The sequence below is a fragment of the Silurus aristotelis genome (assembly GCF_946808225.1).
Source record: "Silurus aristotelis genome assembly, chromosome: 1".
NCBI lineage: Eukaryota > Metazoa > Chordata > Actinopteri > Siluriformes > Siluridae > Silurus > Silurus aristotelis.
This window is the reverse complement of record NC_139574.1, coordinates 29681825-29694334: the sequence shown is the minus strand read 5'-3', so window position 1 is coordinate 29694334 and position 12510 is coordinate 29681825. Positions and strand designations below refer to the sequence as shown.

The 12510-nt window shown below is 42.5% G+C and overlaps 1 protein-coding gene across 1 annotated transcript in view; it reads right to left on the bottom strand.

The window, feature by feature from the left end:
• Positions 1-12510, bottom strand: part of cdkal1 (CDK5 regulatory subunit associated protein 1-like 1) — a 224619-nt gene that overhangs the window by 73993 nt on the left and 138116 nt on the right. The window contains exon 10 of the mRNA XM_083525620.1: positions 7946-8091. Coding sequence (XP_083381746.1) covers positions 7946-8091 — 146 coding nt within the window. The remainder of the gene's footprint in view (positions 1-7945; positions 8092-12510) is intronic.

The following is a 12510-nucleotide window of genomic DNA, read 5'->3' as shown; positions in this document are numbered from 1 at the left end:
TAGTATAGTGAAAAGTTAAAGAAATGGAGAGGTGGAACTGTGGAGAGTGGAGATGAATCGGTCAAAATGTGAAGAACTAAAAAAATGGGAAGGTCAAGAGGTGACAGAGAGAGAGAGAGAGAGAGAGAGAGAGAGAGAGAGAGAGAGAGAGAGAGAGAGAGAGAGAGAGAGAGAGCAGTAAAGAAGTCAAGTAGGGTTTATTGTCATTTCAACCATATACAGTGCAGTACACAGTGAAACAAAATGTAAAGAGATGGAGAGGTAGATATGTGGAGAGATGGAGAGGTAAATCCAAAGAGGCAGAGAAGTAAAAAAAAATAGAAGTAAATATGTGGAGAGGTGGATATTTGGAGAAATTGAGAGGTGAAAAACAGAGGTGGAGAAGTAAACAGATGGAAAGGTCTGGATGTGGAGAAGTGGAGAGATCAAGCAAAGAGGTGCAGAGGTGAAGAAGTAGAAAGATAGAGATGTAAAGAGCTAGAGGTTGGAAAGAGTTGGAAAGGTGTAGAAGTAGACAGATGAAGAGGTAAAGAGGTGGAGAAGTAGACAGATGGATAAGTAAAGAGGTGGAGAAGTAAACAGATGGAGAGGTAAAGAAGTGGAGAAGTAGGGTAAAGAGGTGGAAATGCGTAGAAGTAGACAGATGGGGAGGTAAAGAGGTGGCGAAGTAGACAGATGGAGAGGTAAGGACGTGGAGAGGTGTAGAAGTAAACAGATGGCGAGGTAAAGAGGTGGAGAAGTAAACAGATGGATAGGTTAGGAGGTGAAGTGGGGGAGAAGTAGACAGATGGAGAGGTAGAGAGCTGGAGAAGTAGACAGATGGAGAGGTAAAGTAGTGGAGATGTAGACAGATGGAGAGGTAAAGAGGTGGAGAGGTGGAGAAGTAGACAGATGTAGAGGTAAAGAGGTGGAGAGGTGTAATAGTAGACAGATGGAGAGAAAGAGGTGGAAAAGTAAACAGATGAAAAGGTAAAGATGTGGAGAGACGGAGAAGTAGACAGATGAAGAGGTAAAAATGGGGAGAGGTAAATATGTGGAAAAATAGACAAATGGAGAGGTAAAGATGTAGAGAGGTGGAGAAGTAGACAGATGGGGAGGTAAAGAGGTGGAGAGGTAGACAGGTAGAGAGGTAAAGAGGTGGAGAAGTAGACAGATGGAGAGGTGGAGAGGTAGACAGGTGGAGAGGTAAAGAGGTGGAGAGGTGGAGAGGTGAAGTAGACAGATAGAGAGGTAAAGAGGTGGAGAGGTAAATATGTGGAGAAATAGACAGATGGAGAGGTGGAGAGGTGAAGTAGACAGATGGAGAGGTAAAGAGGTGGAGAAGTAGACAGATGGAGAGGTAAATATATGGAGAGGTGGAGAAGTAAAGGCATGGAGATGTGAAGAGGATGATGATGTAATAGTGAAGGTGTATGTAATCACACACAGCAGTTCTGATCTTCAGAAGAGACTTTAAACACTGAGTGACTGTGTGTGATGGCGGGATGAAAGCAAGGAGGAAAGTGACTGATGAATGAAAACAATCTAAAAAAAAAAAACCCAAACAAAAACAAAAGTGAACAAAAAAAAGAACAGAAACCAGAAGTAAGAAAAAGGAAAAGTGGAAAAGGAAAGGAACAAAAAAAGGCAAAAAAAGAACAAATTTTAATGAAAAGATAAAATATAATACAAATATAAGCAAGAAAGGCAAGACAAAGGGAAAAAATGTAGAAAAAGAAAAGGAAAAGAAAGCCACCGAAACAGACCGAGAATTGAGGGGAAAAAATAAGAAAAAGGCAGCGTAAACAAAGGTGAAAAAACAGGAAAAGGAACTAGAAAGGCTGCTAAATTTGATGAGAAGGTGTCCACTCAGAACATGGGGTGTGAACTACAGAACTAACCCCGGTGCTAAAACTGCCCTGAGTCACCTGATCAGGAGAGAGCAGGAGCTTCACAGAGCTGCTGGTTCTGCTGGTGATGAAAGAAGTTAGGGACCTGACACCAGCCTGAAGGAGAAAGAACCAAACAAAAGAAGGAGAAAGATCTTATCTGTGACCCACCCATGGAGACCCCTCAGGCTCCACCCACATGTCCATACAGATACTATTCTCCCCGTGTTGCTTCTTTTACATAGAAAGTATCCATAGAGTGGTGATTGGTTGAGGGTGAAGGCCTGTTGTGTGTCTCCAACATTGTGCAGTTTGGGGAAGAATCACATCAGGCTTGGAATCTCTGCCTATCTAGTGGACCTTTTCTAATGGTCAAAATATATTTTTTTTCCCACAGAAATACGCTGTTCGCTGTGCAAATGTGATTCTATTCTTTTATGGAAGTGGATTACTTTTGAGAAGTTCAACTGTACTGTTCCATTACATGTAAGATAGCAGCAGGAGGCCTTTCACTCAGATGTTCTGACTGAAACTGGTTACCTGTTTCAATACAGCTGCATGTTGAGGGGAGCCTGAGCCGCTCCTTGCTTTGTTCCTCGGGCGAATGTCATCAACCCTCACTTTTAAAGTCCCGACGGGAACAAAGAGCGCGGTCCCGTTCGTGCAACCCGCAAAAGAAAAACACAGCTGGCCGATGAAAGTCTGTGGTGAATGAGAGCGACTGTGTAAAGTGCGCTACACGGGCGATCCTGCGAATATGCAAATCCCCGAGGCAGGTGGGCAAAGTCACCTGGGGTGGTACCTGAGTTAGATCAGTCAACATCGCTTGCATACACACACGTGCGCGCACGCACGACAGAATAAACATCGTGCGTTTAAAAGAGTTCAGACAAACTCGGTCCAACAAAAACACATTTGCTCTCTGTGTCAGTAGCGAGCGATCGCAGTGCCCTGGTTTTCTCCCCACCCCATCCCTCCCTCCCTCTCTCCTTTTCTTTATTGCTCTCCTGTAAGAGCCTTGGCGCCTGTTAGGATGAGCGCATCGGAGCTCATTAAAAAAAAAAAAAAAAAAAAAACTGACAAGAATCCAAGATGGTCAAGGTTCTCCAAAAGATCTTGGCCCAGATTTGAGGGCACGTTCACTCAGCCAGCTTTTGAATTCCTGCCCCGGGACAGAGGAAAGATCAGCGAAGCTCCTGCCAGGAGGAGAGTCGAGTCGAGTAAGGGAAAGCGGGTCAGGGCCACTGGTTTACGTAAGGTGCCGTTTGGAAAGAACATTGCTGCTTACCTCGAGTGACTGTAGGCTCGAGTGATGGAATGAGGAGAGGGGGGTTGTTAAGATTCCTGGCAGCTGCTCCAGTGCAGAATGATGAGTGAGACTCCAGAGGCCACAGAGGGCGTGTAGAGATGGTATACATGTGTGGCGCGTACGATAAGCAAATCTAAAAGACGTGTAAACCGTGACCAGAGAGACTGGCGACGGTGGTCAGGCCGCGTTTATCCCTATCCGTGCACACGTCAAATAAACAAGCATCCCCTCATTCTTTCTACACCGCAACCACTCGACAAAGAATTCTTTTAATTAGTGAAAAAAAGAAATATCCGTTTTTTTCTTTTCTTAACTCAAATTCAACCTCAAAGCTAAAAAACTGTTAGAAGCACTGACACTGGAGACTCATTCCATCATCGAAACTTTTTCGACTGCTACAGACGAGCTGATTCCTAGTTTGAACGTATTAGAAGACTTTCTGACCAATCAGAAACGAGAATTCATCAAGGATGTATTATTAATAAATCAACAAAATTTGTTAGGATTATCATCACTTCTGAGAACGGTGTGTGTGTGTGTGAGAGAGAAAGAGAGAGAGAGAGAGAGAGAGAACAAAAGAAAGAAAGAAATGTATGTTTAAAAAAATTAAATGTTTGTCAAAAGGTCCTCGTTTGAAGCAATTTGTGAATAGAAAATGTTCAATTTTTAAATTTAGATTTTCACCTTATTATAAATAAATAGAGCATTTTCGAGTTATGCAAGAACTAAATGCGGAGGATGGAGTGCCTAGGCAGAGGTCAGCAACAGAGCGAAAAGGAAAAAAAAAAAAAAAAAAGAAAAAAATTTACAGAGCCCCCGGAGGCTGTGTTCTAATCACACGACAGTAATAACAGTAACAGAAAAAAACATGTTTTTCATGACCAGACAGACTAATCCCTCCCTCCCTCCCTCCCTCCCTCTCTCCCTCTCTCTCTCTCTCTCTCTCTCTCTCCCTTCCTCACTCTCCCTCGGATTACAGGCCGAGTTATTTTCAGCACAGTTCCACGCCGAACTCCTGATCGTGCTCATTACGCTGAACGAGCCTTAAATAAATATTTTCTAATAAGGTTTTTTTTTTTTTATCACAATAGATGAAAGATGACAGGACACATCCCACGTTCTGTTTTCATTCTCAAAGTTTCATCCTCAGAGCATGTTTAAACATCTGGCGCATCAATCATTAAGATTTAGGATGCAGAAGAGTTTTGCAGTAATTGGCAAAACTAGATGAGCGTGAAATGATGGCGAGGTCTCTCTCTCTCTCTCTCTCTCTCTCTCTCTCTCTCTCTCTCTGGTGTAAATCTCCTTAATCCAAACCTTGTGCTAACAGGAGAAATCGGAGAAAGAAGACCATCGATTGGGAAAATATTTGCTCAGGAAATTAAGTGGACACTCGTGCAGGAGACAGGAGCCACCTGTAATTAAGAGAAAGAGGGGAAAAAAGGAAAGACAAGCAGCAGTCGTGCTGGTGATTATACCCCACTCGGGGTGTTTGCGTTCGGAAACATGCCTCAGCTGTTACACATGCATACGCGATAATTAGATGCTAAATAAATGCAAAATAGTTGAAAATGTAGCGCAATGACTCAACTAAGATACAAAAACAAATAAATAAATAAATAAATAAATAAATAAATATAAAAGTATAATCATATACCAGGCCGCTGTGTTTCTGTAGTTTTGTGTGTATAGGAAGGATCATGTATTTTTTCAGTTTTATAAAAAAAAAACCGTTGAGTTAGGAAGGGCATCCAGCGTAAAACATGTGCCAAATCAAAACGTGCGGAGGATCCGCTGTGGCGACCCCTAACGGGAGAAGCCGAAAGAAAGTTAATAGGGTTAATTGGAACAGGTGTGTGTGTGTGTGTGTGTGTTTGTGTGCACGGATGTTAAAGAAAAAAATACTTAACACCGGTGTGCAGAGATGAAGCAAAGTCACAGTTTACTATTGAGAACCTTCCCGCAAAGTGTTTTATTCCACTCACAATGCAGCCAAGTGCCAAAGTGTACCATTATTTTTGATTACATTTAACATAAGTCTTTTTATTAATTTGTACTTTTTCATGAGGGCAAGAAAACTGCTCTGAATTTAAGGCATGCACCCAGGTACCACACACACACACACACACACACACACACTTCCAAGCACGTGTTAGCCTTCAGTCATCACTCGAAGTTGAGTCAGGACATTTCTAAACGCACCTGAAAGCTCATGGGACAACCCGTCACGAAAACACTCACTATCAGGAAATATATCAAAACAAATACAACCATACAAAGGTATCAAATACACACGCTTAACTCATCAGCATCTGATTACACCTCCTGAATGGAAGCAATAATTAACTGCTTCTATTTAATTACTCTGAGGGTCTGATCTGAGAACGGGAGAAAGACTGATTGTTTTGAATGAACATGAGTATAATGGCTCAATGTGATTGGACACAATGAGTATAATGGCTCGATGTGATTGGACACAATGAGTATAATGGCTCGATGTGATTGGACACAATGAGTATAATGGCTCGATGTGATTGGACACAATGAGTATAATGGTTCGATGTGATTGGACACAATGAGTATAAAGGCTCGATGTGATTGGACACAATGAGTATAATGGCTCGATGTGATTGGACACAATGAGTATAATGGCTCGATGTGATTGGACACAATGAGTATAATGGCTCGATGTGATTGGACACAATGAGTATAATGGCTCGATGTGATTGGACACAATGAGTATAATGGCTCGATGTGATTGGACAAAATGAGTATAATGGCTCGATGTGATTGGACAAAATGAGTATAATGGTTTGATGTGATTGGACACAATGAGTATAATGACTCGATGTGATTGGACACTAAGGGTAATGGGTAAAAGTGATTGGACACGCTAAAAGTAGATAAGAGAGTGGAATAAAATGTTGCATGAGTGTTTTACCTTTACAGAAGAAAATAAAAAGGATGTAAACAAAACAGAGGCGTCAATTTCCACATTCTTTGCAAAACTCGCTCACGTGAAAGAGACTAGGAATACATAAACACACACTAAAACAACCTACACTCACACCCACACACACCCACTCACTCACTCCCACACTCACTCACTCCCACACTCACTCAAACCCACACTCACTCACTCACTCACTCACTCACTCACTCACACACACACACACACACACACACACACACACACACACACACACACACACACACTCCCTCACTCACTCCATCACAAATTCACTCCCTCACTCACACTCATACTCACTCATTTACTCACTCACTCACTCACTCACACACACACACACACACACACACACACACACACACACTCCCTCACTCCCTCACTCCCTCACTCACTCACTCACTCACTCACTCACTCACTCACTCACTCACTCACTCACTCACTCACTCACTCACTCACTCCATCACAAATTCACTCCCTCACTCACACTCATACTCACTCATTTACTCACTCACTCACTCACACACTCACTCTCATTCACACACACACACACACACACACACACACACACACACACACACACACACACACACACACACACACACACACACACACACTCAATCACTCAAACACTCACTTAAATACACACAAACAAACAAACACACAGTCTCTCTCACACACACACTCACTCACTCACTCACTCACTCACTCATTCAATCACTTACTCACAAACACTCTCTCACACACACACACACACACTCACTCACTGGCCTGAGGGAAAAACTCAATGTTCCTCTAGTTCCTCTGTGTCTAATAGCAAGGCAATTTTCTGTTTGTGTTTGTGCTGATCATAATAGGAAACACATTTACACAAACACACACAATGCAAAAGAAGCACACAAGGATACTATTTACAGACTTGTACAAATGTTGGTATGTGTGTTTCTGCTTTTCTCCTTCACATTAGTCTCAAATATAGCCTATTGTTTCTATCACAAATATTCTAACTACTAATTATATACTTTTTAAACTAATTAATTAGACATTTTTACATATATTTAACATTTTGGATTTTAAACAAGAATAATAAAAAAGATTCTATTTAAAGTTCATTACTTTAAAACAGGATCACTTATTCATATATACAGTGGAACCCGGTTATCTCGCCCTCGGTTACCTCGACAACCCTATTAAGGTGATGTTTGTGAAGTGAAACCGCCAAATTCTCGCTTTTTCTAAGCATTTTTTATCGGTTATCTCGGTTTTATGTCACCGAACCCTGATATCTCGAGCACAAGATGCGCGATGCGCTTTGGGAAGAAAAGAGCAGCCGGTGAGAGAGTGCCGGTGGGAAGACACGTACCGGGATACACATGAGCGATAACAACGACCGCCGTGAACCAACATATACCAACAATAACGGACAGTGAGAGTGTGGAAGTTTAAATAGGAGCTGGTGATGATGCTAAACGAGCACCATATGTGCGCGATTGAAGCCGGGAGCTTCAGAGAAAGCGGCCGAGAAAACACCTGCCATGCCGAAGGGGGCCGAAGGGGGCGTGGCAGGTGGATTCCTGACAGATAAACATGTACTGTATGTATTTTTATAACATGCCTTCATCAAACAAATCGCGGCAATGGGGGGGGCGGGGAGAAGCACCCAGAAAGAAAGTGATAGAAACAAAAAAATAAAAATAAAAAATAGAAAATTGACACAGAAATAAAATAAATAATGAACAAATCTTGGATCATGTGATCCAGACTAAAGCCAGACTAACTCTAACACAGCGCTCACTCACGCACCTGTCCTTCAGAAAGTCGATGACGCGTGTGAAGTCATCACAGCAGTACTCTCTCTTCATGTCCATCAACACACTGTCAGACGCTGACTGGACTGGGACGTGCAGGAAGGCGTACACTCGCGGGTGACTCAGGATCTTTGACATTTCCTGTTAAGAGGGAAGTATGGAGGGAGAGAAGACAAAGAAGGGAAGAAAGAGAGGAAGAAACTTTAAAGGCCTTTACAAACTAAAGTTTATATACAGGACCTAAACGACACCTGCTCAACTTTACTATCACTCCTTCGAACACTTTCATACACACACAGTCTAGGCGAGACAGATGTTTTAGTGGGCACAGACTCAGTCTGACGAATTCCTCTCTACAACTCGAAGGGAAGGGTAGAGAGGGACAGACAGTGTGAGAAGGACAGAGAGAGAAGGGCAGAGAGGGAAATGCAGAGAGGGACAGGTAGAGGGACAGACAGAGTGTGAAGGACAGAGAGAGAAGGGCAGAAAGGGGATCGGCAGAGAGGGACAGGTAGAGGGACAGAGAGGGAAGGACAGAGAGGGACAGAGCGAGAGATGGACAAAGAAGGACAGAGTGAGAGATAGAGAGGAAAGGACAGAGGGATGAAAGATAGAGAAGAAAAAAAGGACAAAGAAAGGAGGACAGAAAGGGAAGGACAGAGAGGGAAAGAGAGAGAGAGAAGGGCAGAGAGAGAAAGACGGAGGCATAGACAGCAAGGGAAAGACAGATAGGGAAGGATGGAGAGGAAAAACAGAGGGACAGACAGTTGTGGTGCTTCTTTCCACTCAGGTCCATAATCACACATACTCATCCTCTCGACACACACACACACACAAACACACACAGAACCAGCCGTTGTGTTTTCATGCTTGTTTTTTTCTAGAGGAATCTGCGATGGCGTTCCGTCTCCACCATCACGGCCCATTGTGAGTGTCTCGGCCCAGCCGCAGCGGGATGCCACAATTTAAGGGATTAATTAGTGTGAAGAATGGTGTCTGATTGGCAGTGCAGATAAATCAGACCTGTGCAAGGAAGCGGTGGTGGCACGTAGCAGAGGATTATCGGAGATCAGGACTCGCACTGCATGGTAATGGAGCGAGGTGAAAGACAGAGAATGCGTGGGGCGTTGACCAAGACACCTCCTGATAGATTAAACCACCGAGGAAAGGGGACGGAGACAAAGAACCCGAACCAGTACAAACAAAACCAGAAATTTTCTGTCTCTGTCTCTCTCTCTCTCTCTCTCAGACTCAGACACACCTACGTGTAAAGCAGGCCCAGCTGTGGGAGCAGAAAGCTGCACTGGAATCGTCAGACGCTCACCTGTCCCAGGTTAATTCACAGGGTAATTCACAGCTCCATGTGTTTGCCTAGGACCACCTAGAATGCGCCCCGCCAAGATATCGTTCTCTCCGGCGCCGGGGAACCATGGACCCTGGATACAGAAGCAGTGGAAGACGCGAGCTAAGCCCCCGGTCGAGAACGTCTCCCCTCCACCACCACCGGCATTCGAGATCTCGACCCTCTCCGCGAGACGGAATGTGATACAGTGTTACTTGGAGACTCCATCATCTGCCATGTTCGTGCTACTACAGCCAAAGGTAAGGTACACACACGCTGTTTTCCTGCTGCTCGTGCTCTAGATGTCGCAGCGCAGGTACCTGCGATCCTAAACGAGAGCTGTTGTCAACATAGATACTATTCTCACTAAACATTAGACACCGTTGCCCCCATCCGATTAAGAAAGGTTAGAGAAAAAACAACCGCATTATGGTATAATAGTCATACTCATGCCCTCAAGAGAGCAGCCCATAAGAAAAACAAAATTAGAGGTTTATACAGACAGGCGCTACAGACAGGCGCTAAGCACTGCTAGAGCTGAGCACCTGAGCAAACTCATAAAAAACAACCAAAACAATCCCAGGTCTCTTTTAAATACAGTGGATAAATGTACAACAAATCGAAATCTGAAGAGAGTATTCCATCACCGTTTAGTCATAAGTACTTTATAAATTTCTTCACTGTAAAAATTAAAAGTAAACACAATTGTGGAGGTTCAACCTCTGACAGCATCTCATTAACCAATCTCACCTGAAACTCCACAATTACAATTACAATACATTGCAAGTATAGGACAGTGAGAGCTGTATGATCTTTTCACCAAAGCCAAATCAACAACATGTCTGTTAGATAACTGGTGAGCCTCTTCTGAATATTATTAACTCCTCACTATCTTTAGGTCACGTCCCTAAACCCCTCAAGTTGGCAGTTATTAAGCCCCTTATTAAGAAAATTTATTTCGACCCAAATAAACAATAAAATTACAGACCCATTTCAAATCTTCCGTTTATGTCAAAGTTTCTAGACAAGATTGTCTCTGCCCAGTTATGTTTCTTCTTACAAGAAAACAATATCTTTGAAGAGTTTCAGTCAGGTTTGAGGCCCCATCATAGTACAGAAACTGCTCTAGTTAAAATCACTAATGACCTGTTAGTTTTACTAGATCTTAGTGCTTCATTCGACACTATAGATCATTACAGAATTACATCAGCATTCAGGGACAGGCATTAAGCTGGTTTAAATCCTACCTGTCTAATCACTACCATGTTGTAAATTTAAATGGAGAACTATCCAGGTTAATGCAAGTAAATTATGGGGTGCCACAAGGTTCAGTTCTAGGACCCCTGCTTTTCACAATATACTGTAAATGCTTCCCTTTGGAAAATTATTAGAAAGCATGGGATTAGCTTCCACTGCTATGATGATAATACCATCTATATATCTCATCCAACCAGACGATACATCTCAATTGGCTTGGTTAACTGCGTGTGTTAAAAAATAAAAAAATTGGATGACGCATAACTTTCTATTATTAAATTCTGATAGACCGATTTTGTTCATCGGCCCAAAACCCAATACACAGAAGCTCTGACAATTCTACTTGCAATTAGAAGGATGTACTGAAACTACTAGTTCAACAGTAAAAGACCTGGGAGTTATTTTAGACAGCAACTTGTATTTAAAAAATCATATCACCCTTAATACAAAAACAGCATCATGAAAATTATAGACCTTTAAAGAAGTAGATTCCGACCCTACAAACATCCCAAATCATCTAGGGATGTACCAGTGCCATTTGAATCCTACTTCATGTAGAGTTTGACATTGGACCCTCTTTGAATGTTTAAAGGCTTTGGCATTGAGAAGTTGGTGTGGGATCTATGATGATCTCAAAAGAGTTATTTTATGAGTTGCTCAGTAGCTCCTGGTTCTATAGCATCAACTGACTGTATAAGACTGCAGAAAGGACATTAATCAATCACACATTCCTCTACTCATGGTAGTTCTTACTTTCAGGTGTTTTGTATTGTTTTGATACCACCTAAATGAGGATGGGTTCCCCGTTTTAGTCTGGTTCACCTCAAGCTTTCTTCCTCATAACATCTAAGGGTGTTTTTTCCTGCCACAGTCACCCCTGGATTAGTCATCAGGGATAAATGCACATAATCCACTTTAATTCTTCAGTTCTGTAAAGCTGCTTTAAGACAATGTTCATTGTGAAAAAAAGCGCTATAGAAATAAACTTGAACACACACACCACACCTCTGCTACAAGTAGAACCAGGTTGTAGTTTATTAAGTAGCTATGATAAAAACAGAGTGAGAAAACAGAGACATGAAGAAAGAAACATACGTTCTCCTGAAAAATCATGTTCCAGCAAAACTGCTCAATATCTCTAAACGCTGTTTCATTTCCGCTCGTTAATCATTTCATAACATCCGATCTGATGTCTGTGCAATGACGGGTGACAACACTAACCTGCTTATTAACAAAACAAGTAATTACACTACTTCTTTTTATCTGATCTGTGTCTTGTATTTAGGCCTAATAATCATATCTCAATCACTGCCGCTAAACAAATATACTAGGCTGAAACAGTGCAACAGCTTGTTTACCTCAGTTTGAATAAGTTGGTGAGGGGAAAGTAATGAGGTTTGCATTCTCTAATGAATGTAGCCTATCATCCTAACAGCTAGTAAGGAGATGAGATGCCGAGGTGAAGGTAAGCAGATGAGGAGACGAGATAACAAGGTGAAGATATATTGAGGTAGCTAAGTGGAAAGATCATGAGACAGCAAGGTAAACCAGTTGCAAAACCTGAGAGGTACTGGTGGAGGTGGAGATGTAATAGTGTAGTACTAAGGTAGAAGGGTAATGGGGTAGTGAGGTGGAAAGGTAACGAGGTAGCGAGGAGAAGAGGTACTGGGGTAGTGAGATTGAGAGGTAGAGAGATAATAGGTAGTGAGGTGGAGAGGTACTGGGCTAGAGAGTTGAAGAGGTAATGGTGTAGTGAGGTGGAGAGGCATTGGGGTAGTGAGGTGGAGAGGTAATGGGGTAGCGAGGTGTGGAAATATGGGGTAGTTAGGTGTAGAGCTAATGGGGCAGTGAGGTGGAAAACTAATGGGTAGTAAGGTGAAAGGTAATGTGTTGAGGTGGAAAGGAAATGAACGGGTGAAGTGGAAAGTTCATGAGGTAGAGCAGAAAAGATGTAGAGAGGT